Raw genomic sequence first — 26,775 nt, 5'->3', positions numbered from 1 at the left:
TTGGATTCATTAAATCATTGTATACAGGGTGTTTCAAAATTCGTAGTAAGCCAAAAGGAGGTGACTCAGCTCGTCATTCGGCCAAAAAGCAGTATTCCATAGTAAAAAAATCATGTGACAAATTGATACCCTTTTTCAACACCCTGTATAGGTACACTAAAAAAAGTATACGTAGAAGTGGCTGGAGGAGGAACCTGAGGACATAGTGTAGTGATGTGACGCCTCTTGGTAGAGGCCTAAGACCAGTAAATGAAGAAGTATATTATTATGTATCAGAACTTAGAACTTAACAAAATTCATAAATTGAACTTCTTTTAGACAGTCTCACTACCTATCAGTTCCTCCCCACCACCAAAGTTTAACAGAGGTGCGATCACAGGATTCGATACTATTTTCGAAACGAAACATAGAAAAAACAAATGTCACTTTTGGAACTAACAAATTTGCCTTACATTTTAACAGTGACAGTTGACGATACGCAACGTAAACGGAGGTTTCGAATCTTATAATCGCTGCACAGGTTAATATTACTACACTCACGAGCAATGGAAAAGTTCCAGTAACATAGCACATGCCAACGGCAGGTGGCTTATTTAACCGACTTCAAAAAAAGGAGGAGGTTCTCAATTCGTCGGGATATATATTTTTTTCATTGCTCGCGAGTGTATAAGGATTAATTTCGCCTCTGTATTTTACTGACTTGAAAAAATCATTCATTTTTATAAGTCAAAACCGTTCGCAGTTTTTCGTCGCATCCCAGTTTTGTGTAAATGGAATCCATCTAAATAAATCCTAACTAATATTATAATTGCCAAAGTAACTGTGTCTGTCTGTCTGTTACTCTTTCACGCTAAAGACACAGAACGAAATTTGGTATACATACGGTCTAGACCCTGGGAAAGAACATAGGCTACTTTTTATCCCGGAATTCTCGCGGGAAAACTTTTTAAGGCGAAGCGAAGCTCGCGGGAACAGCTAGTTACTTATAAAAATTAATGACGTTTTCAATATTGACAGTGTTGCATTTATTGGACGTTATCCATGGATGACGTCTATTTAGAGCATTAAGGTAAGCGTCCATATTAGCGTTTTCATAAATGTATGGGCGTCGGCAATGCCGATGAAGTGGACGCACGTGTGGGAATTTTAAACAAAGAATACCGAATGCGATGCGTCCGTTGCGTACGATGTCGAAAGCTGGACGCTCACCTTAACCCCCAAATTCATAGAGCTTTTTGACACTTTACAATGACGGTTTAAAATTGACGTTGTGATATACGAATTTCAACTTTTTCACTGACGTAAAGAGTCGAAACTCGTGTGTTTTCAAACTAAATTTTAACCTTGTTGTAAATTTACAATACGTTCTATGAATTTGAGGGTTAGTCTGTGGACGAAATTTTGTAATTTATAAGGCTCGCAGGCTCTAATTCTATGTAATACACAACAAAAGCACATACCAGGGCGTGCCGGCGACGTGCGTGATCCACATCGGCAGGTTGCATTTCTTCTTTTTCTCGTCATCTTCCTTCTCTCTCTCTTTCTCTCTGTCCTTGTCTGATTCTTCTTTCTCTGTACTCTCTTCTATAGACGGGGCTGGCGCGGGTTTCTCTTGTTCTGTCTGTATGGGTGTTGCTTCCGGTTCCTTAAGAGAAAACAAAAAATTTAAACATCAGTTATAAAGGTATTTTTTTTGGAGGGGGGATGGGTGTATCTATGCTCTTGTGTCTTTATATGGTTATGTAGTGTTCAATTCACATAACAAATTAATATTCCCGTAAAATAACCAACAGATGACAGGTAAAATATATGAATTTGACAGCTGTCATAAGGCTTATGCTATATTTTGAAAAGTATAGTGGTATTATTTAAATAACTTCTTCAATACTAACTTCTGCTCATATTATTATAATAATAATAATTAAGCTTACAAGTATTGTATGTATACAAACTAGTTTTAGTCTTTTTTTAAAAGATGGCTCAGGAGTTTCTTGCCTCCGTTCTTCTCCTTAGACAAAAAGAGCCCCCCTTATCCGAACGGAGAGTAGTGTGTAAAAATTTACGTTCATATGAAAATTTTATATTTTTACGATGAATAAAAATATTTGACTTTGGCTTTGACTTTGACTAACCTGAGACACTTGAACCTGTTCTATGGTCTCGCTGTCTTGTTCAGTATCTGGTTGCAGTCTTTCGTTCTCCTCCGTAGTTTCGACTTCAACCTCTGCTGCCATCTCTTCTGGTGCTATATCTACATGTACTTGATCGTTTTCTTCTATTTTCTCTTCTGGTTTCTGTGATTCTACTGGTGGAACTTGTGGTTCTGTTGGTGTCGTTTCTTCTGCGTCTAGATCTATAACTGTTGGTACTGAGGAATTATAATCTGTTTTTTAATCTCAGATCAAAACATAAACAGTCGACTGTCCCACAAATTGAACGCTACGTCCCTTAAACGCGGAACAATCGACTGTTGATGAACCATTCAGAATCTGTAAATTTAGTATCTTAGATTAAAGACTTTAGTTAGTTGATGAATGGGGTTTTTGAACATACTACATTGACAAATTATAAGATGCCACTAATATTTTAGTTAAAATAGATACAAATAAATACACGAAAGACTGTATACTAAGATACTTTGTTGTTTTTAGGGTTCCGTACCTCAAAAGGAAAAACCGGCCAAGTGCGAGTCGGGCTCGCGCACAAAGGGTTCCGTAGCAGCAAATATAATATTACAGATAAATCAACCTATCTCAAAAACTATAAGAGATACTTTGATCAAACCAAAAATCGTTGAAAGAGTTAATTAGCATGCATCACCTCTATTTTTTTTTAGAATTTTATACCCCGTAGTTATAAAAATAGAGGGGGGGGACATACTTTTTACGACTTTGAGAGCTGATATCTCAAAAACCGTTCACTTTAAGAAAAATGTTTTTTAGAAAACTTTATATCATTTTAAAAGACCTTTCCATTGATACCCCACACGGGTATGTACATCGAAAAAAAAAAATTGATCCCTCAGTTACATGTATGGGGGGCCCCACCCCCAATTCTTTTTTTTACTATTTAGTGTCATATTTTTGTAGCGGTTCATACAACACATATTCCCATCAAATTTCATCACTGTAGTACTTATAGTTTCCGAGTAAATCGGCTGTGACAGACCGACAGACGGACAGACGGACAGACGGACATGACGAAACTATAAGGGTTCCGTTTTTGCCATTTTGGCTACGGAACCCTAAAAAGGAACCCTTAAAGGGTCACTTTATTGTCCGTCTGTCTGTCTGTCTGTCACCACCCTTTTTCTCAGAAACATGTAAAGATATCAAGCTGATATTTCGAATAGATATACAAATTTACAGCCCCGATAAAGTAATAAAATATTATAGTGTTTGCTGTGGGGATATTATTTTTTTCTCGATTTTTTAGAATAAAGTTAAAACTTACTAATCTTACTTTCTATAATAATTTCTCTAAATCTCTCCTCCTCTTCGGCTTCTATTTTCATTTTCTTTGTTAATTCTGAAAACAAACAATAAGCTTTGAATAAATATTATTAAAAAAACCACAGTATAATTTTGACCAATATGTTTTTAGCACTGAAACATTTGGGCCTATAGGCTTTATCTCTATACTATACAGTCGTTTGCAATAGAAACCAACAATCATGTAAACAAATATGGCGGACTGACATTGACAGCGTATTGTTTATGCCCATAGTGATGTCATAGTGTTCTAATTAGATTAAATATATAAGCCATAGACTATAAAATAAAACTGATTATATATAAAAAAAGTGTTTATTCAAACAAATTTAAATCTTCGTCTTCGTCATCATCACTATCAGAAGTGTCGCCGGTGACCGTAATTATAAATGGAACCACTATGTCATCGCTTGCCATGTCTAAAATGCCGTCGAGCTTTTTCATTTCTTCCTCTTCCTTTTTTCGTTTTGGTTAATTATATTAAGCTCTTGAATTTTTTTTAAATTGTATTCAAATAATATTAAATTAAAATAATTTATTAAATTAAAAATAAAAGATAACTTCAGATTACGAACAACACTAACTTTTCAATGACTTATAGAGTTCGATGAGTAAAAAACTAAGATGACAGCTTGTCAAATACTTCGAAATTTTTACGTTGCAAATGTTTTAACAAATTTAACTTATAAATACAAGTTAAATCGTGTTGAAGATAATGTGAAAACAATGGTGTGTTCGTTGAAATCAGACTATGTTCATAAATTGATCGAAAATGTATGTGATTACGGAGTAATCGTGACAATTTGGTTTGTTTACATGATTGCTGGTTTCCATTGCAAACCACTATAGAACTGTAATCCTACTAATATTATAAATGCGAAAGTTTGTGAATATGTGTATGTTTGTTACTCCTTCACGCCAAAACAGCTGAACCGATTTTAACGAAATTTGGTCTAGGGTTAGCTGACACCTTAGATTAACACATAGGCTACTTTTTATCCCGGTATTTTCACGGGAAAACTTATTAAGGCGAAGCTCGCGGGTACGTTGTAAATACCGTCAAATTTCCTCAGCACGTATGGTTTGAGCCACACGCGGGTCTTCTCCGCCTCGTTGTAGTAGTAGATGCGGCCATAAGGCTACACCTCTCCCAGAGCACAGCACAGAAGGGCTAGTACAGGGGCTTTGAAGACGTGACAAAAGTTCTCCGTCGCGTTCGCTCTTGAGGCTGCGCGATGTGAGTGAGCGCGATGCAAAACTTATGTCAAGTCTTAAATGCGCCTGTGCTACTAGCGCGATACGATTTGTAGGCTTCCGCAGCCAATTATAGTAATTTAATGAGAAGTCAAAATACCGTCAAATTTCCTCAGCACGTCTGGTTTGAGCCACACGCTGGTCTTCTCCGCCTCGTTGTAGTAGTAGGAGCGGCCTGCAGGCGAGGTGTGACGCGTCCATTGTGCTGCCTCTTGTTTTAGCTCTTCTGATATCGTCTGTTGGGGTAATGATGGCATTAGAATTCCATGGTTGTTCGGTCATGTCACATCTACAATACAAATATGTTTAGGGCGAGACTAATTTATATTTGATATTTTACAGATGTCCTGAAAGCTTTTTGAAACAGTGCGTTTCGCCTTGCAGATGGGAATTTAGGCACTGCACGTAAAATAATTTAGCTGTGTTATGCATATCAAATCCACGTTTTTTTTAAATAGCCTAATTTGTGTCTTACTGCTGGGCAAAGGCCTCCTTATATTTGTAATCCACGTGTGTGATAAAAAAACCTCATGACAATACAAATATTCTTAATTAGAATTTGGAAAGACAAGGTCTCCTTTCCCACCGGCAGAGCGCATTGGTTTAAGACTCTAGTCCCTAAGGAAAGGGTGCAGAAATTACACCATAAGTAACCGTATTCAGCCAACTAACCGTTCTCTTCCGCCTCGGCGGGGGCATCCGGATAGGTATGAACTTGGGCCTCTCCACGTCCGGTTGACTCGCCGGCGGGGACGCGGCCGGTTGGGTGGTCCGGTCAGGTTGGCTGGTGACCCGGTCCGGGTGGCTACCCCGGTCAGGGTACACCCGGGTCTGAGGCGGACTCGTGTGGGTGGGCGTGTTGTGCAGTTGCGGGAGCTGTTGAGAGATTGCGGTTGTTAGTGTGGTTGTCTTACTTAAGAAATCTTAAATCCAAATTACTTGTAAGCTCGTTCTGTGTTGCAATACTATAAATATGTAAGTTTCTGATCTTTTTCTGCAACGAACATACTAAACGTTTTTGTTTGTCTCAAACATAACAGGATGTAAATTAAATATACATGGTGTCCGGTAAATACAGGACCGATGGAAAGCTGAACATACAGACAATACAGGGGTTTTTTAGAATTCCGAAACACCAAAATTAATCATATAAATTTAGTTTCGTGCATTTTCTTCAACTTTTTATTTTTGCATGTAGTTGTAAAACATTACCTGTGCGACATCGTGTTGTGCGTGCTTCTGCGGCGTGTCGGCGCTGGAGGGCGTGGCCCACGAGCCCCACGCGTCCCACGCGTACCCACTGATACATCATCATCATCATCAGCCAATAATCATCCACTGCTGGACATAGGTCTCTCCCAAGTCTAAGGTCTCTTGGTCCTCGGCCTTCCTCATCCAGCCACTACGGGGTTCCCGCTACCCGCCTTATATCATCGGCGTCGGTCTAGCAGGCAGGAGGGCGTCCCATGCTGCGTTTGTCTGTTCGTGGTCTCCACTCAAGAACTCACTGACCCCGCGGACACACCAGGGTATAATAGACAGTTACCTGTGCGACATCGTGCTGTGCGTGCTTCTGCGGCGTGTCGGCGCTAGAAGTCGTGGTCCACCATCATCATCATAATCATCAGCCAATAATCATCCACTACTGGACATAAGCCTCTCCTAAGGAGCGCCACAACAGTCGGTCTTCGGCCTTCCTCATCCAGCCACTACCGGCTACCCGTCTAAGGCCGTCGGTCCGCTGACACACCAGGGTATAATAGAGTGTTACCTGTGCGACATCGTGTTGTGCGTGTTTCTGCGGCGTGTCTGCGCTGGAGGGCGTGGCCCACGAGCCCCACGCGTCCCACGCGCCGCCGCCGCCGCGCGCTGACACACCTGCGTTTAAGATGTAAATATTATTTTTAAGGGCAACAAAAGGGAGAAGTACAAAACAAAATGGTAGTAAATTAAGGTAAACAGTTCGCGGCCGAGTCAGCGGCGTATTGTGTTTACAGTTAGCTGTAGGTTCGGGCTCACTCTATGTAATTTGACGCGTTACGCGCGCCTATTAGCTGGTGAAAAGTTTGCGTACTGGGAAAGCATCCTTAAACAGACACACGTAATGTTGCGCTCAAGGCAGCTCCATGACCACTGATTATGTCTACATACAATCACCAGGAGACTGAAGTACTAACCATCAAACATCTGTTAGATCCATACAAGTTATTACATCACATTTGACAAGCAAGCGACGCTGCTTAAGGAGTGTTAATTGCTAATTTGTCGGTGGTGGTAACCCCACAGGAGACTAAAGTACTAACCGTTAGGCGGCTGCGCGAAGGTGGGTCCCGGGACTGCGGACATCTCCTCCGAGGAGCGCGGGCTCACGCGGTCAGACTGGTAGCCTCCATCTAGAGATAGACCTGTGGGTGAGACAGAAGGTTAATGAACTGGCGGGAATTTCAACTACATTTTCTCTCTTATATTATTATGAATATAGATAGGTAAAAATTCAACAGTACATATTTGTCAGGCTCGATTTGGCTGAAATATAATTATGTTTATTGGATTTTCCAAGCTTAAAAATATGGTATAGTTGCGACAACCGTTTGTCTAATATACTAGGCTATGTTAGACTATTGTCGATTATAGGAATCTAAATTTGTGCTAAAATACATTTCATTTCGGAATTACTATACAAGGCGGGCGAGATAACTAGACACCTGGGTTAAATGACATTTGTCTTTAGTACTGAGTGCAAAAAAAGTAATATCGATATTACAAAAAATATCCTCTTTGCTATCAGTATTTTTATAACTAAGCTCGGCTACAAAAATAATGTACCTCGCCATACTGCGCAGTTTTAATGAACTAATTTTATAAAGAAAATTGTTGCGAGAACGTAAATATAATAATATACCTACACATGTAGCGCCCCGATATTTGAAATTATTCTGGTTATCTAAAAACATACTTACTTACCTGACTTTTGTTATATTGTAATAAAATGTATAAATATTTGTTAATACAGAGGATGTTGCAAAAAGGGTATTACTTATACTAAGCCGAAACCAGCATGTGCAGCATGTTATGTCTAAGCCCGAATCTAAAATTGGAATTTCAAAATTCGCGAAAAAAAAAAACATTCTCCATAGTAAAAAGTCACTTGACCAACTAAGTTTCTATGGAAAATGAATAAGATCAATTTCTGAACGACGTGATAATAGATTTTTACCTGAAACATCTTGTGCACGACATTTTAACGCCAAGTCAGAGGGAAAAGACTCATATTTTTAGTACTTTCTTCTATAAGAGGCTGACAACTATACCTAGTAAAGTGAATAGGAATTCAAACCCGCACGAGTGGGACAGTATCGCTAAGTATAACCTCACTTAGAAAAATCGAATCTATCTTAATATTGAAGTTGCCCTCTCTGTATTTCCAGTCGTTCACTTAGTAATGAAGTCGCTCGGATATTTTTTAAATATCTGAAATGGATTTATAACAATCCACTTTTTGTAAGCTCGTTCTGGATTTTATTATAAATCAATATACGTCGTCAGTTTAGTTAATTTTTCGCTTACTCAAATTCATACCGCTTAAGTTATTAAAACAGTATGTCATCATCAGTCGCAAAGTTTTTTTTTGTTCGCTCATTTTATAATTCCCCTTTCGTAATCAGTGTAATATTACGCAAGTTTTGGTGCCTATTGTGATACTGTAGCTAGAAAACGACGTATACTTATATTACCATACTACGACGGGACAGCCTACTGCACATGCTGGTTTCGGCTTAGTTTCGGCTTGCAACACCCTGTATAAGTATTCAAGTTGATACCTACTTCTTAAAGTAGTAACAAAAAGTATGCGATAAAAATATTTATTGTTAGGTAATCGTCTGATAATTCTTATGCTAACGCTACAAAGGACGAGAGCGGGGCCACGCGCGGGGAAAGGGGAGAGGGGTAGATTTTTGGGCCAGGTGTCTAGAAACTTTGCGCGGGTAGTAGTAAAGATTCCATTCCTATTATTCTGGACCATGTTTTCAGAAATAAAAAAACATTTAAGCGTATTAGACCCATTATTACAGTCAGAAAAAAAGACTTACCATTCAGGCGGTTCCAAGGGGGTGGTTGCGTGAACTGAGCTGGGATTTCTGGCGCGTTGAACATATTCGATATCTGTTGCTCCTCGTTCGTTACTGCAACGAAATAATGATGAATTTAATAACGAAACTACCTCGCCATCGTTAATAAACACGATCTCGATCGATAAACTCTGATATTCCATTCAAAGGTTGTCTGGTAGAGATTGCTATAAACAATTCTATAGGTCGACTCTCTCTAGTACTATTTTATTTTTAAGTTTTTTTTGTGTAATTTTGTTCTTGGTGCAAATAAAGTTTATGGTATTGTTAAAGGAATAACAACGGTGCTGCTGTTACTGAGCAAAGTGGCGAAGGCCCTGGGATTCTATTCCTGGTCGGGGATATGTATATTTTTGTTCTTCGGTTTTGTTGTTCGGGTTTTTTTCATTGCCATCGAGTGTATTATCCCTGATGAACATAGAGTGCTTTTTATCCCGGAATCGCCACGAAAAACCTTTCAAAGACTCGGCGAAGCTCGCGCGAAAACCTCTATTTATTTTATAAAGTAATTTCGCACTTTAACCCTTATTCAAGGTACAAAGACCTACTTGTGCATAAACTTGTTTTAACCAGGCCACGTCCGCGTCACTGTCTTGGTCCTTTTGTGAAAAGACGAATAAACAACTCACGACTGCATTTAAGACTGGAAAGGCAAAGGTCTTGGCGAAATAACGTAAAAGTTTTGGCTTAAGTGTGGGAGAAAGAAGCATAATGTTCAACTATACTGGACATAGGCCTCCCACATCCTTAAAGTAATAAGGGCCTTACCACAAAAACTTAGATAGTATTTAACAGGTGTATATCGCAGTTAAATGCCTTCATAATCTGTCAAACTGAAAAACTGAAACTGTCTGGACCATATGTATGTAGGTATACCAAATTTCATTCAAAACCGTTCAGTAGTTTTGGCGTGAAAGAGTAACAGACAGACAGACAGACACAGTTACTTTCGCATTTATAATATTAGTTAGGATTTATGATTGCGTAAGTTCTGTTCCATTTCAATCTGTGCAACGGTCATCTAGTGCGCAGGTAAAGATGCCCGGATACCATCGATCGGTCCGACTACATGTGCATGTATTTATACACTGACCCCTAACCTTCGAAATTAAATTGTCTGACAATGTTATGAGTTATGGCGCGTGGACAGGTACAAAGCTAACCCTCGATTTACATCACCGGCTTTAAGTATCCAACATTTTAGGTGACATATTAAATCATCAATGTCCGGTTTCTCACTTGATTAAATCTACTAAAGTCTGTTTTTTAAACTAAGACAGATTGACAGATTTTGAACGGTTCCTTAACAGTCGATTGTCCTGTCAGTAGAACGATACGTCACTTAATCGCGGGTCAATTGCATTTTTGGCAATTTCTCCATTGTCGGTTATCTAACATTTGATTGATTTACAAATTAAACGTTATCTTCATATAAAATTCATGACAGATGTGTCAAAAGTTAACCACTACTCCCTGGTTATGCTCTAACCGAGAATGGAGGAATTGGCACTTAATCTCATAGGGTGAGAGGGCCAACAGTGTATTGTTACGTGAATGGCTACCGGCTAAGTTTGGACAGGCATCACTAGGCTAGTACGCTAGTAGTAAGTAATATTATCCACACACTAACAGCCACAAACATCCAACAATGATACACATCCCATGTAGAGGTCAATATACTAAATTTAATTTAAACCACTCAACCACCCTACAGTGGACGCCAATCAAAAGCGACATCGCTTGCTACGAAAGCTGTAGCCCGGATATTATTGATTGCATCTCGCCAGCCCACACGATGCAACATAAATACATGCGCTGAACCCTGCTTTTAAACTTGACACGTGTATGTTCGGGTATGTATTTTAGACATCAGGGTACCGAATTCCGAGTTAAGGAGTTCATCAATAATGACAAATTAATTATAATGTGGCAAGTTACTTGGCGACCCTCCTTGCGGGGTGAAAGAAGTGGCGGGGGCGAGGTAGCACGACATGCTACACACGTAGAAAAGTGTGCCCGGATTAATCTCGCGATAGCTTGTATAGTGCCACAAACTTATCTGTTCCGGTGAGAGCGAACTAAATTGGTCCATACCTCATTACTTACTGTACTAATGAATTTCATATTGACATCTTTCCCATAATAACAATCGGAATATGTACAAATTAAATCAATAACTGTTATCTGCACTGTCCTAAACCTCTATGCTGTAAATACTGCACTTACCAACTGGCATAACCTCAAACTACACAAACAACAACACTATGACCACAGCACAAAAAGTTCTTCAGAAACAGATGGATATGGAGTCAATGATTGCCAGCCGTTTGGATGACTTCGAGTCAAGGATGAAGGCTATAAGCACCTCAGAAAAGAAGACTGATGTTGATGTTCTTGCCTCTGACTTCGCAGCATTCAGGGACATGGTTCTGTGTGTTCTGCGCCTCTTGCAGGACCAAGTGGCCAGTCTGGCAAATCAAGTCGACGAGATGGACTGCCAGAGTCGCCGTAACGCCCTGATATTCAGCGGTGTGCAGGAGCAGGATGGAGAGGACCCAGCAGCCACGGTATCAGGCATTGTGACTAAGATGGGGGTAGTAGGCTTTGACAAGTCTGCAATCCAGCATTGCGTCAGGATAGGTGCGAAGAATCCCAAGAGGCCGCGCCCAATTCTTGTTCGGCTGGCCAGCATCTCCATCAAGGCATCAGTGTGGGCCCATAAGAAGCAGCTGAAGTCAAGTGGCACGGTCGTCAGTGAGTTTCTGACCAAGAGCCGGCAGGACATCTATGCGCGCGCCCGTCGGCACTTCGGGATGAGCGCGAGCTGGACGTGGAACGGCGCCGTGTTCCTCAAGCTCGCTGACGGCACCAACGTGAAGGTGGCGACGGCTGCCCAGCTGGATGAGTTGTGCAGGAAGCATCCTGCGGCAACTCCGACGACCTCAGCGGCCGCCAGGACTCCCATCGACAAGCCCGTGACCAAGCCCAGCAAGCTGACTCCCGCCGCGGCTGCGGCTGCGCCTGCTACAAGGAGCAAGACTGGCGCAACATCTAGGGATAGGCGGGTGTAATGCACAGGTTTTCTGCATTTTGAGTGTCTGTTTGAACATATTATCTATTTTTTCCTTATAAACATTGCAAGCTGTACATCCTACCCTGTTTTGTGAAGGTATTTATTTTGTTAACTTTTATTTTTCGTGACGTGTTGTTCACTCGTAAGATTGGTCATTGGTAAGACCGCAAGGCTTTTGACAGTTGACTTTGACGTTTGAGTCGTTTGACGTTTTCACACAGAGTAACCATAAGTTGCGTTCAGAAATTGTATTTGTAAATTTTATTTTTCACACTCTAAATAATGATAGCCTGATTTAGCCTTTTTCTTGGTTATTCCATTATTATATTTTTTCTTTTGCTAGGACTATGCAGTTTTAAATATTATTTTGTAAATTAATAATCCACAATAGATAGTTTTATTAGGAATTAGTATAGTTTTAGGTATTTAGTTATATCGATATATATATATGTTATTATATTTAGTACATTATATATGAGTATATATGATTCTGCAGGTAGTGATGATGATAGCTTCTTATCATGTTCTTCAATAGGTTCCACCTCTCCTGTTATGTCTTATATTCCACTCTCCTCTAGCCTCAACACGCAATTTTCTCACCATCGCAAAGCATTTAATGTGGTCCATATCAACGCACAGAGTATTCCTTCACACCATTCCGATATGCTTGCGTCATTTGATAATAGCAATATACATGCCATTCTAGTCTCCGAATCCTGGTTAAAACCCTCTCTTGACTCTTCTCTCTACCCATTACCAGGATTTAAATTAGTACGTAACGATCGTACGAATAAAGGTGGTGGTGGAGTGGCTATATACCTCCGCAGTCACATACCTTACACCATAGTTAGTAGGTCTCCAAGTGAATATTCTGGAAAGGCTGAACATCTTTTCTTGGAGGTGCGTCTTAATTTCAGCAGAATTCTTCTCGGAGTCTACTATAGCCCCTGTATGACCGTTAATTACTTCGATTCCTTTGAGAAGCTTCTCGAGGATTATTCTCCCAATTTCGATAACACTATAGTCATGGGCGATTTTAATACGTGCCTCTTGAAAGATGATCACCGTTCCAAAACAATATGCTCCATCACGGCTGCGAAAAATCTCCACATCTTGCCTCTTGGTGCTACGCACCATCCACCTAATTCCGATCCTACTCTTCTAGATCTTGTCATTGTTTCTGCTCCTAACCTCGTCCTCGAGCATGGTCAATTAACTGCTGATTGTTTCTCCTACCATGATCTTCTTTATCTTTCTTATAAGGTCCGCACTCCTAAACCAAAAAAGCGTACAATTCTCCAGCGTGATTTTAAGAGAATGGACATGCAGCAGCTTTGTGAAGATGCAAAGACTATTGATTGGGCACAGCTGGATAGCATTAATGATATTGACGCGAGGGTCAATGTGTTTAATTCTCTCTTGACCAACCTCTTCGATAAGCACGCCCCTCTGCGTCCGTTTCGTGTGAAGCAGCTGCCTGCTCCTTGGCTTACCGATCATATTAAAAGCCTTATGACAAAACGCGATCATGCCAAATATCGCTATAAAAAGCAACCGACTGATGACCACTTAAAGCAGTATAAAGAGCTGAGGAATCGATGCAATAGAGTGTGTAGAGATGCAAAACGCCGATACATTCATACTTCCATTGACAACTGTGATACCTCGCAGTTATGGTCGTTTCTTAGAACACTGGGCATAGGAAAATCTCAGACAAACTCTAATGTTGATACAGACCTCGATGCACTCAATAAGCATTTCTCTACCCCACCTTTGACTATTAATGATCAAAACAAGGCTGAGGCTCTGTGCAATCTTGCTTCTACACCGTCCATTGATTGCCCTCCATTCACTTTCAAATTGGTCTCTGGTCGTGACGTTAAGAGATGTGTTTCCCATATTACTAGCAAGGCAACGGGAACTGATAATATTAGTATCCTGATGATTAAACCCATTCTCGAAATAATTTTACCACATATAACTAATATTATGAACCTTTCCTTAATCTCATGTTCCTTTCCTAGCATGTGGAAGAATGCTTTTATTGTCCCTCTTCCAAAAGTTCCCAACCCAACCACATTATCCCAATTTCGCCCCATTTCAATCCTACCTTTCCTGTCAAAAGTCCTTGAACGCCTTGTATTCGAACAATTTTCCAACTTCCTATCCACTCACCATCTCCTTAACGAATTTCAGTCTGGGTTTCGTACCGGCCATAGCACCGTCACCGCGCTCATAAAGGTCACCGATGATATCCGTCTAAATATGGAAAATCACCAAGTAACTGTGCTTACCCTGTTAGATTTCAGTAATGCTTTTAACACGGTTGATCTTGACATACTCCTTGGAATTTTACGATCTCTTAACGTATCTCCGACAGTCACCACTTGGTTCGAATCTTACCTTAAGGGACGCCAGCAGTGCGTTCGCACCGACGCAGAGAGCTCTGCCTGGTGTCCGGTACTAGCGGGCGTCCCGCAAGGCGGCGTGCTATCTCCTTTACTCTTTTCACTATTTATTAATATCTTAGCTAAACAACTTACTTCTCTCTACCACCTCTATGCAGACGATCTCCAGATCTACACTAGTGCTCTTCCGGAAGACATTAATTCGGCAATTGATGTCATCAATCAAAACCTGGACATAATATCTAAATGGGTAAAGAAGTTTGGACTTCTACTCAATCCTAACAAGTCGCAAGCTATTATGATTGGAAGTCCAAGGCTGCTGAATAGATCATATTTGTCCCTTGATAGCAAGCTGTACTATGACGGTACTGAGATACTTTTTGTTAAGTCAGTTAAGAATCTGGGCGTAATTATGGATAGCACATTTACCTGGCTACCCCAAGTAGAAGCCGTTAGTAAAAAAGTCTTTGCATCCTGTCACTCCCTTAAGCGCTTGCAATTTTTCCTGCCTCATCACACTAAGATTACGCTGGCACAGTCACTACTGCTCCCGATTCTCGATTACGCAGACGTAAGCTATCTTGACCTCACAGAGGAGCTACTTAACAAACTCGAACGTCTCCAGAATTTATGTATCCGATTTATTTTCGGATTACGTAAATATGATCATATTTCTGAGTACCGTGCTGTACTAAAGTGGCTCCCTATTCGCCTTCGAAGGAATACTCATATTCTTTGTCTTCTTTATAATGCCCTTAATAATCCAAATGCTCCCCAGTACCTACGAAGCAAGTTCACATACTTGTCTTCCCACGGACGTGCTTTGCGATCACAGGAAAATAAAATGCTGAGTGTACCGCAACATACCAGTGCGGCCTATGGTGGCTCCTTTGCTGTCAAAGCTGTGAATCTGTGGAACTCGCTACCAGTGGAAGTACGGCTATCGTCATCACTTAATGTATTTAAAAATAGTCTTAAATTACATTATTATAAGACCTTGGGATGGTAATTGTTTTATTCTATTTTATTTATCTATTTATTTATTTATATATGTAATAGTATATTTATATATGTATACTACTATTTATATTAATATAAAACATGATAGTTAATATATGTAGGTACATAATAGTTATTTATATTTATTTATTTTTAGCTTAGAACTTAATATGTTAGGTTATAGTTAGATATGTTTATTTAAATTTGGATTAGGTTACACTTGATTGTCTCTGTGTATACAGTAGTTTTATTTAATTTTAAGAGTTATAGGCTTACTTTTATTTCCACACCATAAAGGTTGACTGGAAGAAATCGCGTTTAGGCGATAAGTCCGCCTTTGTATATATATACTTGTATTGTTCTTTCTTGTACTTGTTAACTTTTACTTTAAACTGTGTAATTTGTGTATACATACAATAAAGTGTTTAAATAAATAAATAAATAGATTATATGGACCAATTTAGTTCGCTCTCACCGGAACAGATAAGTTTGTGGCACTATAACTATATCTGACGTAAGTAAAATTTTATTCTATGAGTGTTCCCGTAAATGTCATATTTAGCTTAAAATTTATAGTTTGACAGCATTAAAATTTGGATGTTTACCTTCAGAATATCTACCAATTTGAATTTATTTATGTAAAAGTGTTTTATTTTATAAATCAATTTCCATGTCACTTTCATGTTCACTCTCTGTTTGAACTTGTTCATCGTCGTCGTCATCCTCATCTTCATCATCGTTTTCATTAACTTCAATAAAAACCAAAAAAACATTATACCTACTTTGAAGCATAATGTACTAGAGTACGCCAGTCATATTAGTTCAGTGTACACATACATACAAACAATAACATACCTGTCCAATACATCGTCAAATACTCTATCAGATTTATAATATTCGTCTTAATTTTTTATGACATGGTCGTCACAATTTCTCCACTTTTCAGGCGAATAATTTTGCTCATTAATTACTTTCATTAAATCACATAAATTTTGGTTGCTTTCCTAGTTACAAGAACTGACAACTGACGCACTGTCATATGGACTCTTCGTCTTTGTTGTTTACTTTTTCGTATCTGACTGCGCAGTACCAACCTTTAGCCGCGTAGCATGACTGATCCGGTACGCTGTTCTACAAGAAGCCCCTATATTGAGACATTATACGATTTGTTGTTTTTAAAGTTATTTTGTTGACGAATTATAGATACCTAATATAACGATAATATTAAAAAGGCCTCAACACTCATCCTAAGACTAATGGTCTCAGGATCAATGATCTCATGTGGGTCGCACTCAAATTATGACAGACTATATAAGACATGTGGCCGCCTCGGCTGCGCGGCCGAGACTGCCGTAACAATGACATGCAGTGCACGCGTTCCCCTCCACCGCTACCCCTCCCGCTACCCGCTGTCGTCTTGGGTACCTCGTCCCCTCCGCGTCTTTCACCCCGCAAGGAGGGTCGCCAAGCAACTTGCCAATCTATAGATAGAGTTTAATTAATTGCTATTTGATAGAGTATTTGGTCATCAAATATGGCAGATATTTATGTTCACACCGATTTCCGAGTCACGGAGGTCATTTCTTAATTAATTAGATATAATAATTCATTCCGCTATTTGCTAGCGAGTGCATTTGGTCATCAAATAATGAGATATTTATGCTCAACAAACGCTCTGTTACAGAAAAAATATAATTACCTTTCGCAAGTCAAACCCTTCTATTCTATATTCTATACTCTGTGGGGGTAACAGTACCTGCACCTGGCTCTCTCGGATGGAACCTTTGTGCATATCCCCAAGGTCTAAACTGCCTTCCTAAGCTTGGACCATTTTCCCACCACGCTGGTCCACTGCGGGTTGGTGGGTTCACATATCTAGATGTGCTAAATCTAGATATGCAGGTTTCCTCACGATGTTTTCCTTCACCGTAAGAGCGATGGTATACATTGTACTTAAATTCAGAAAAGAACTCATTGGTACATGTCAGCGCCGGGATTCGAACCCGCATCTCTGGCGTGAGAAGCGGGCGCTTACCCGACTGAGCTACCACCGCTCCTGTCAAACCCTTATTTTCAATAGTTTTATAACAATTTTCGAGCGGTGTAGTGGTATGGTGATCAACAGGTGGGTAATTTTAATAACGTGTGGTCTCTCGCAAAATAGACTCGGGTTCGAATGCTGTACCATGCACCTATCAGTTCTTTAGAATGTATGAATGTCGCAGGCATCTGGTTTAATCTCCTGTTTGATTGAACCGCTAGCCCGTTCATTGGATGACGCTATTCAGTTGTATGACTAGGCCGAACGTTGATTGTACAAGCGTCACAAAACGTCCAACTAGTTAGCGGACTTAAAATCAGTCAGGTGGTGAATAAAACAAATATGGCGTCTAACAGCGAACAGCTGACACAAAAAGCACTTGTATTGTTATTTTTTGCAAATAAATTAGCTTTAAAGTGCGTTAAGTATTTATGTTAAAATAGTGTGACAACATGGATTTACCTATTATTACACAGCCGGCGGATAGTTTCAAAGAAAAAAATGTGCTGAAACTGGATATTATGAACAACAATATCAAGGTACGTTTATTGTTATTATTTAGTTAATTTGTGAGATGAGAGCTTTGTAACATAGTCTTTTTGTTGACTCTTGTCTGGTCATGTTCATCCTAACCAGACATTACAAAGTTGCTATACTATATCCCATTTAACGACTTCGCTGAATAACGTTCAGTCAAGACGTTGGACGTTACAGTCAACCACTTGACGAGTTGTTCTTTAGTCATTCAACTGAGTAGCGTCATCCAATGAACGGGCTAGCGGTTCAATCAAACAGAAGCTTAAACCAGATGCCTGCGACATGAACATCGTGAAGAAACTTGCCTGCCTAAATAACTTACATGTCAACCCACCAACCCACAATGGACCAGTGTGGATGTGGATTCCTAGGCTAGGAAACGCAAGCACGGGACCGTAGAACCATAGACCTTATACTAAGGGTGGCCTGCACAAAATATTTAAACGAAATTAAATCTACCGCTGTCTTGCTCAGTCAGTCAGAAATGTTTGGTGCAAGTCATCCTAAGGTTCCATTCGAGTGAGCAATGGCTGGTGCTAACACCCCCCGCACAAAACGACTAACTAAACAGCACACAAATCAAGCATAGCAACAGCGAATACACCGAACGCTGAAGCCCGGGTATTATCGATTTTATCTACACAACCCACAGATGGAAAGGCTTTGAAATTTACACGTGGGAGGTTCTGTTTTGGTGAAGAGCTTTTACTTTGCCTTTAATCAAATGTTTCAGTGTAGAGGATAACATTATAATATCATTTACTTCGATTCAATATAGACAAGAGTAGCATGGGACGCCCTCCGGCCCGCTGGAGCGACGAGCTTTCACAGGTAGCCGGTAGTGGCTGGATGAGGAAGGCCGAGGACAGAGTGTTGTGGCGCTCCTTGGGAGAAGCCTATCTATGTCCAGTCGACGATAAAGGGCAGATGATGATTTATGATTTTAGGTTTTATATAAGTCAGGCACTAACAGTGGGTGTATGTATTGATCTCTCTCTCTCTCTCTCTCTCTCAGCCTTCCGTAGTCCACTGTTGGACATAGGCCTCTCCTAACGATCGCCACCCCAAACGGTCACCTGCCATCTGCATCCAGCGGCTTCCCGCTACCTTCCGCAGATCATCAGACCAACGGGTTGGGGGGCGACCGACACGCCGTTTGCCGACACGGGGTCTCCACTCCAGAACCTTTCTACTCCAGCGGTCGTCGGCTCTGCGGGCTACGTGGCCAGCCCATTGCCACTTCAGCGTGCTAATCCTTTTGGCTATGTCGGTAACTTTAGTTCTCCTGCGGATTTCTTCATTACGAATCCTATCTCGCAGGGACACGCCTAACATAGCCCTTTCCATAGCACGCTGAGCAACTCTGAGCTTGTGGATAAGCCCTTTGGTGAAGCACCACGTCTCGGCTCCGTAAGTCATCACTGGCAACACGCACTGATTGAAAACTTTTGTTTTCAGACACTGAGGTATGTTTTCAGTGAAGATGTGTCGTAATTTCCCGAACGCTGCCCATCCGAGTTGGATTCTACGAGCTACCTCTTTATCGAAGTTGGATTTACCTAATCGGATCACTTGTCCTAGGTAGGGATACTGATCAACAACTTCGATGGTGACACCTCCTACAGTTACGGGCGATGATGAAACATGTTCGTTCGACATGACCTTTGTCTTGTCCATGTTCATTTTCAGCCCAACTTGTTTAGAGGCATCATTGAGGTCTGTGAGCATTTCGCCTAACTCCTCCAGCGTTTCCGCCATAATAACTATGTCATCAGCAAATCGTAGATGAGAGATATATTCGCCATTGACGTTAATGCCCAGTCTTTTCCACTCTACAAGCTTAAAAACATCTTCCAGTGCACAGGTGAACAGTTTCGGAGAAATAACATCTCCCTGTCTCACGCCCCTTTGCAACTGGATCGGTTTTGTGCTATGTTCGTGTAATCGAACTGACATTGTGGCAGCATTGTACATACATCTCAACACCTCGATATAGCGATAGTCTATATGGCACCGCTGAAGGGATTGAAGCATCGCCCAGAGCTCAATAGAATCAAAGGCTTTCTCATAGTCCACAAACGCTAGACATAAAGGTAGATTATACTCCTCGGTCTTCTGTATAACCTGCCGAAGCGTGTGTATGTGATCTATGGTACTATAGCCTTTAACAAGTGGCTGGAAGTCGTCGAGTCTTTGCTCGAGACGATTCGTAATAACTCTCGAAAACAGCTTGTACACATGGCTCAGAAGTGCAATGGGTCTATAATTCTTCAATAGGGCTTTGTTGCCTTTCTTGAAGAACAAAGTCACTACACTTCTGCTCCATGCCTCCGGGCTTGTGCCTTCGAGTATGACGGAATTAAACAGCCTCCGAAGTGCTATTAAAATCGGTCTACCGCCGGCTTTCAGAAGTTCTGTCGTTATTCCATCATCTCCCGGAGCTTTGTTGTTTTTTAGCTGTTTGAGAGCTATACTAATCTCGTCTAGACTGACGTCCGGAATATCTTCGGTATAGTGTCGGGTGAGTGGCGCTCGGCTGTCGTGAGCACCGCTGGTAATAGGGTTTTGTGTTGTGGTGTATAACTGTCCGTAGAATCTCTCAATTTCTCCCAGAATTTCGGGCACTGATGAAACGGTGTTGCCAGTGTCGGTCTTCAGTTGGGTCAACAGAGTCTGCCGAACAGATCGATCTCTAGCAAAGACTTTGGAGCCCTTGTTTTGCTCTATTGCGTCTTGAATGCGCTTGCAATTGTAGCGTCTCATATCGCAACGTCTTGCTTTGGCGATCTGTCTGTTTAGACGTCTGTATTCGACCATATCATGATCGATATGTATTGATATCGACCATGTATTGATCTATCAGTATTTAATCCTTTGTCTATGAGACATCATACTTTCTTTTCAATCCCTTTGTCTCTGTATTTCAAACCACATCCATTAGTTGATTAGTAACCATGGCAACTGAACAATAGGTTTAGATAAAATGCGGTGAAAATTCATATGAACTTCCTTCTCACTTTTTTTCTTCGATGAAGTCTTGAGTGCTTTCTTTGTGTAATTTAATACATCTGAAAATGATACTTTCTATATTATGCTCTACCTACGTAGCTCGTAGATCATCATTTATTTTCTATACTTGGCTTTTCGCAACGAGCGTCAGAAAACTTCGTACAACTATAGAGCTTCCACTATGTTATTGTATTTTAGACGTTTCCTTATGTCTGGTAAGTATAGTTGGTTTTCCTTTGCAGTCGCCAAATATATATGGAATTTCCAATGTCAAAAAACTAATAATATAATGGACAGAGTATAGGTACTTCATTCAACAATTTGATTTGAACCGATTTTCATGAAACATGGCTAAGAACACTCGTAATAACATTACCAATAACTCTAAAAAAACAAAACGAAAATCGGATCAACCGTCAGATACACAGCTGATATAGCACCCCTCTTTTCCGTCTGGGGTTTAAAAAGGGTAAATTACGCCAAAAAAGAGACATTCCAAACAGAACAATTCGTAGCGTCCTCCCATACCACTTATGCACCCCACAAGTATAAAATTATCTGAATTTACAGCATTTAGGGCCGATTTTTCAATGCTCAGATAGACAGATAGATAGCGTTTATTCGACAGATAGCGAAATATTACATTTTTCAAATGTCAGATAGAACTTATTCGTCCAATAACTCAGTTACCTGGAGAATAAATCTATCTGCTGCTTGGGCCGCCAGATAGGGCTTATTCGTTTGATAATTTGACATATTTGAGGTTATTGTAAGTTCTTTTTTGCGTTTATACCAATTCTAAACTACCGAGCGCAGATAATAATCGTCATTTTCAATGGATATTTTCGATGATATTGATGATATGGCGATCGAAGAAGAGGCAGTAATGAACGAATATATTAATCCATTTGAAAGGAAAGTCACAGTCGTCAAAACGAGGCCTGATCATTATAGTATGGGGGATGCAAATGAATTTCATCGCCGAAAGGCACCAGACTAGAAACATTATGTTGATTTTTTTTCAATCATTAATTTTATAAAACAGGAATGTAGCAGCACTTCCTTCATAAAAAAATATTAGGTACATATAGTTTTTCATTTTACGATAAGTAGGTAACCTATGCTATATATAAGTATCTATATAAGACAACCCTCCGGCTTGGCGGGATGATCTTCAATGTCCAGTATTGGACTGCTATAGGCTGAGGAGAAAAGAGAGAACCCATCCAGTACTTGATAATAAAACATAGGTGTTATAATTATTTCTTTCAGTTTTTATTTGTTAATTTTAAATTAAGGATATGTTGAATGGTAATGTTGGAGCAAATGCCTAACACCTTTTCTTCTACATCGATAAATGGAGGTGCATTTGAGGGCCCACCTCCAGTTTTGTACATCTCCTGCCTTTGCAGGGAAGACTTCTTCTTCATTGTTTTTTTGATGCCCTCGTACTTTAACTTAAGGGTTTTCCATGAGCGGACACTTGTGGTTATACCACTGGAGTTAAAAGAAAACTCAATTTTCTTCCATGCAGTCTCCTTATCTTTATTTGTTGCAACATCGGTCTTTTTATTTTCTATGACATGTTTGAATTTATCTACTAAACTCACTACACAGTAACTTCAGCATTATTAAAATTCGCTAAACGCTCTCTCTTTTGTGAAACCATTGTGATTCAAAAATAACAAATTTAAATACCAAAATCAAATCAACCAAACCAAACAGTCAGTGATGCTTGTGGCTTGATTGCTCTTTGCTTGACAGTGATAGTTGACACTGACAATTGAAATAGTAGTCTGTCCTGCTTTAGCACTAGTGTCTGCATATACTTGTTTCATCTCTCCTGAGTTCAAATAGAAAAATCGGTAAGATAGTTATCTATGGAATAAATCACAATTGAAAAATGGTTAAGCAACTACCAGGCCGATAAACAGCCAAATAAAATTATTCGTTAGATAGTTATTTGACGTTTTATCCTGGCATTGAAAAACCGGCCCTTAGTTATCAAAACATCGTTAAACCCCAGCTTAGAGCCCCGGGCAACAGGTTGTCATGGCAACTGACCACTCCACACGAAAACAAGCGCATATCACGTCCCCAATACATTGCAAAACCGACTGTAACCTGCACACTCAAGGTTGCATTTCCCGTAATGCGCAGCTGCAGGCCCCTGGATTCTATCGATCCAGTGCTCGGCTCGCATCTAGGTGCACTATCTAGCCGCTACATAAACTGTTAACTTGCGGTTCAAATATAGCTCTTACGGCGCACGTATTACAAGCCTTCCTATTACTTTGCTGATGCCTGTGAGGCGTCCTTCACAGTTCAGGCCTTGGATGTAGGTTTGTATTTAATAAACTCTCGAACTCCGAGAATACAGAAATTGAATTTACTTTTTCATTTTGCTATCGAGAAAATATACTATTTATTAAATGGGATCAGTGTGCCTGGTAACAGTGCTGTTTTCAGCAAAATAGTTGTTTGTCGAGGGCGTAGAGATAGCGTGGGACGCCCTATAAGAGCTTAGTAACAGAGAATTCTACTTGAGATCATTAAGGGCCACTTGCACCAACATAAATCTAGATTTAGTTTTAAATCTCGATTTAGTGTCAAATTTTATAAGGACTGACGTTTTTTTAAATCGAAATTTGACACTAAATCTAGATTTAATATGTTGGTGCAAGGGGCCCTAAGAGATATTTCTTTGTTAAAATTGTGCTTCAAACATCGTCGGAAAATTAATTGCTTTCTACGTTTTACTCGCAGTCTTAGCTGCTTTCCTTTCTTGTGGCAAGTCACTTTTGTACGGATTTTGAAAATCATGGTCCTTGAAGAAAGAACGTTGGATGCCACGGGGCACTATACAGGATGTTGCAAAAAGGGTATACTTGTTTTGTTGGTTGGTCACGTGACTTTTTACTATGGAGAATGTTTTGTTTCTTCGCGAATTTTGAAATACTGATTTCAGTTTAGTAGGTTTCGGCTTAGTATACCCTTTTTGCAAAATCCTGTATATTATGAAGAGTACATAAAAAAGAACTTTAAAACGTTAAAGTAGCTTACACCTTCACCCTCTGTCAGTCTCATCTCATCAGGCGCAGTAGAAAGTAAAAGGCGGGTAAAAGAAAGTAAAAATGATAACGCGATGTTCATTCGCCGATTTCATTTTTGTAATTGAAAAACTTTGTATTTATTTTGTTAGATTTTTTCTTTGATTACGTATGTTTTTTTTTTGTAATTTTAGTTAGGCACGTAAGTAAGCCTGGTCAACTTTTATTCTGCGTCTTTTTCATAATATTCAATTTATCATTTAAAAAATGTTCCAGCAACGTTTCATACGGCGTTGACTCTAACCCCACCCCTAGGTGTACTCTATTTACCAAGTGTTCCAGCAACTTTCAATACTATGTTCACTTTTACCCCACTTACTGCATTTACAAAATGTTCCAGCGACGGCGACAACAACACTGTTATTTTTACCCCACCTAAGATATGTTCCATCTACTTTCAACACAATGCTCACTTTTACCCCACCTGCAAATTTTGTTAAAGAATCCAACTCACCCCTCAACTGCGCCTGCATGGGTTGCGTGGGCTGCATGGCCTGCATGGGCCACGTGGGGGGCGGTACGCTGAACATGGCGGGGACGGGTGCCGGGGCCGCGTCGCCGCTGTCTGATACTCTGTTCATAGCCGGAGTCTGGAGTATCAGGTCTTTGAGCACGTCCGGGAGGTCGCCTGTTGGGGTAAATGAGATTTAAGAAACACAAGTTGATGTAAATGTTAAAACAGTGGAACTAATAAAATACTCTTTAGTTTGGAAGTGCGCTGTGATACGCGGATGTCTATGGCACAAGGCCGCTATTCGTCTATTGAAGCAAAGACGCACTCTGAATCCTCTCTTATAATTCGTCACTTCTCCTTTAAATTAGTTACTTTTACGACGGTCACATCACATCCTGGGGTAAATCTTGTATTTGTCACCTAGACAATCTAGTAGATAGGGCAGAGATTGTGCTTTTAAGCTCTTTTTTGGCATAGCAACATCAGTGTTTCTCTCAAACCAATTTTGTAAAATTAGCATCCTACACTCACCATTCTCAGCCATGCTTTCGCACTGCTCATACGTAAATATGCGACACACGGCTGACTCCGGAGGCCGGTCCCACGTGGTCTGGCGGGTCCTCGCGTGGTAGTAGTATGACGCACCCTCCGCCGTCTTCGTCTCCACCCAGATCTCAGGCGGTGGCTGCGGAGTGCGCTATAGGTCAGTCAGGCGTTGGGGTAAATTGTATTGTAGTGTGTGAAAGTTTGGGGTAAGTCGTATATTTTGTTGTGGGGTAAAAATGACCGTAAGATTGAGTGTAAAATCGGTCACTGTTACAATATGTACTTAAAATTTGATTGGTCGCAAATTTTTTAATAACACATATTTATTGCATACAGTAAACTTACATAAAAGCAAGCATGCAATCATAACCATAAATACGCACATTTTATAAAGTATACTGTTTAAAGTTGAAGGAAATATTAAAGCAATTTTTCAACAACGCAATATATTTACGACACACGGTAAAAGTAAGTACAACAATATTAAAAAAAAAACAATAGAAAATCAAAAAACGAGTAGTAATATTAAAATAGAATACATAATATAATATCCGCAAAAAGGGTGCGCCATTAAATTATAAAAGTCATTTTTAAAAGTAATTGCCAATCAGTAATAATATGGATCTATTAGCGCGATGTTAGAAATCGATTTGATCATATATTATGTCATTTATACAAGTGTATTGATGAAGAGCATGTTCTAATATCGCCAACGCATCATTTCATAATAATTCAGTAAATGCGTTTTATAATAATAGCAAAGTAAATATATATAGCGAATAAATTCGTTAATAATTTCCATCATGGAGGGAATACTCGCTATTAAAAACATTATATCAGCGCATTATCATTCAAAAGATAGCAAGTACTAAGTTATCACACAAAACATATATTATAGAACACAATAATTTTATAATTTTGGCAAAAATTTCATCAGAAGAATGCATACATCATCAGTGGTATTTCATAAAGTAAATAAAATAAATCAGCATTTTAAAATATTGCACAAAAACATATCATCCATGTTAGCATTTAGATTTAGGCCAGCATTTTAATTTAACTCAGTTCAATTAACAATGAATTTGTCAATGAAGAACACTGGAGCAAGCCAAATCAAGTTGAATGTGACTGAGTACTAGGCTATGTTTCTAAATGCTTCCATGAATGCAAAGTTCAGTAACTCACCATATTCTGAGTAAAAACGCTAGCGTTATATGGGGGTGGCTGTCCAAACGGGGCTGGCGCCATCTGCGGGGGCGCCATCGTTGGGGGCGCCATGGTTGGCACGGGCCCGTACGGCACCAACGACATTTGGGGCTGCATGGGAGGCGGGCAAGACATTGGGGGCGGCCCTGCCATCGTTAGCTGGTGAGGCGGCACAAGCCGTGGTGGTGGCAAGTGCATGGGTGGTGGTACCCAGTTGGAAAGAGGGTTGTCGTAGCCTGGCCCACCGTAGCGCTGGCCCCCGCGCCCCCGGTAATGCCCCCGCCCCCGCTGTCCCGGCTGCCCGTACCCTCGGCCCCGGAAGCCCCGGTTTGGTGGTGGCATGCTCATCCAGTTCACAGGTTGCCTGTCGCGGTTGCTAATTTGATTATCACAACATGTAGAGTCACATCAGTAAATAGCAATAGAAAATATGTATGTAGGAAGAAAGAGGTGGATAAAATTGAGAGTACATGCATAATATGCTCAGCTACCATACCACACTGCAATCAATAATCTT

At 40.2% G+C, this 26,775-nt stretch overlaps 1 protein-coding gene across 8 annotated transcripts in view; it reads right to left on the bottom strand.

Annotated features, from left to right (window-relative positions):
* LOC105395576 (transcription elongation regulator 1) overlaps positions 1–26,775 on the bottom strand; it is a 52,411-nt gene that overhangs the window by 21,872 nt on the left and 3,764 nt on the right. For 4 of the 8 annotated variants that reach the window (XR_007267687.1, XM_048629777.1, XM_048629771.1 and 1 more), the window contains exons 2-12: positions 26,238–26,634; positions 25,038–25,191; positions 24,507–24,680; positions 8,837–8,929; positions 7,049–7,150; positions 6,517–6,623; positions 5,418–5,621; positions 4,846–4,981; positions 3,454–3,528; positions 2,133–2,368; positions 1,461–1,645 (exon numbers count right to left, since the gene is read on the bottom strand). Coding sequence is in view for 7 of the 8 variants with exons in the window: in XM_048629777.1 (XP_048485734.1) it covers positions 1,461–1,645; positions 2,133–2,368; positions 3,454–3,528; positions 4,846–4,981; positions 5,418–5,621; positions 6,517–6,623; positions 7,049–7,150; positions 8,837–8,929; positions 24,507–24,680; positions 25,038–25,191; positions 26,238–26,634 (1,863 nt within the window). In the remaining variant the exon portion in view is untranslated. The remainder of the gene's footprint in view (positions 1–1,460; positions 1,646–2,132; positions 2,369–3,453; positions 3,529–4,845; positions 4,982–5,417; positions 5,622–6,516; positions 6,624–7,048; positions 7,151–8,836; positions 8,930–24,506; positions 24,681–25,037; positions 25,192–26,237; positions 26,635–26,775) is intronic. The other 4 variants (XM_048629773.1, XM_048629772.1, XM_048629775.1 and 1 more) reach the window with 4 other exon arrangements.

This window comes from Plutella xylostella, chromosome 24 (assembly GCF_932276165.1).
Source record: "Plutella xylostella chromosome 24, ilPluXylo3.1, whole genome shotgun sequence".
Classification (NCBI taxonomy): Eukaryota; Metazoa; Arthropoda; class Insecta; order Lepidoptera; family Plutellidae; genus Plutella; species Plutella xylostella.
This window is presented reverse-complemented; position numbering and strand designations above follow the sequence as displayed.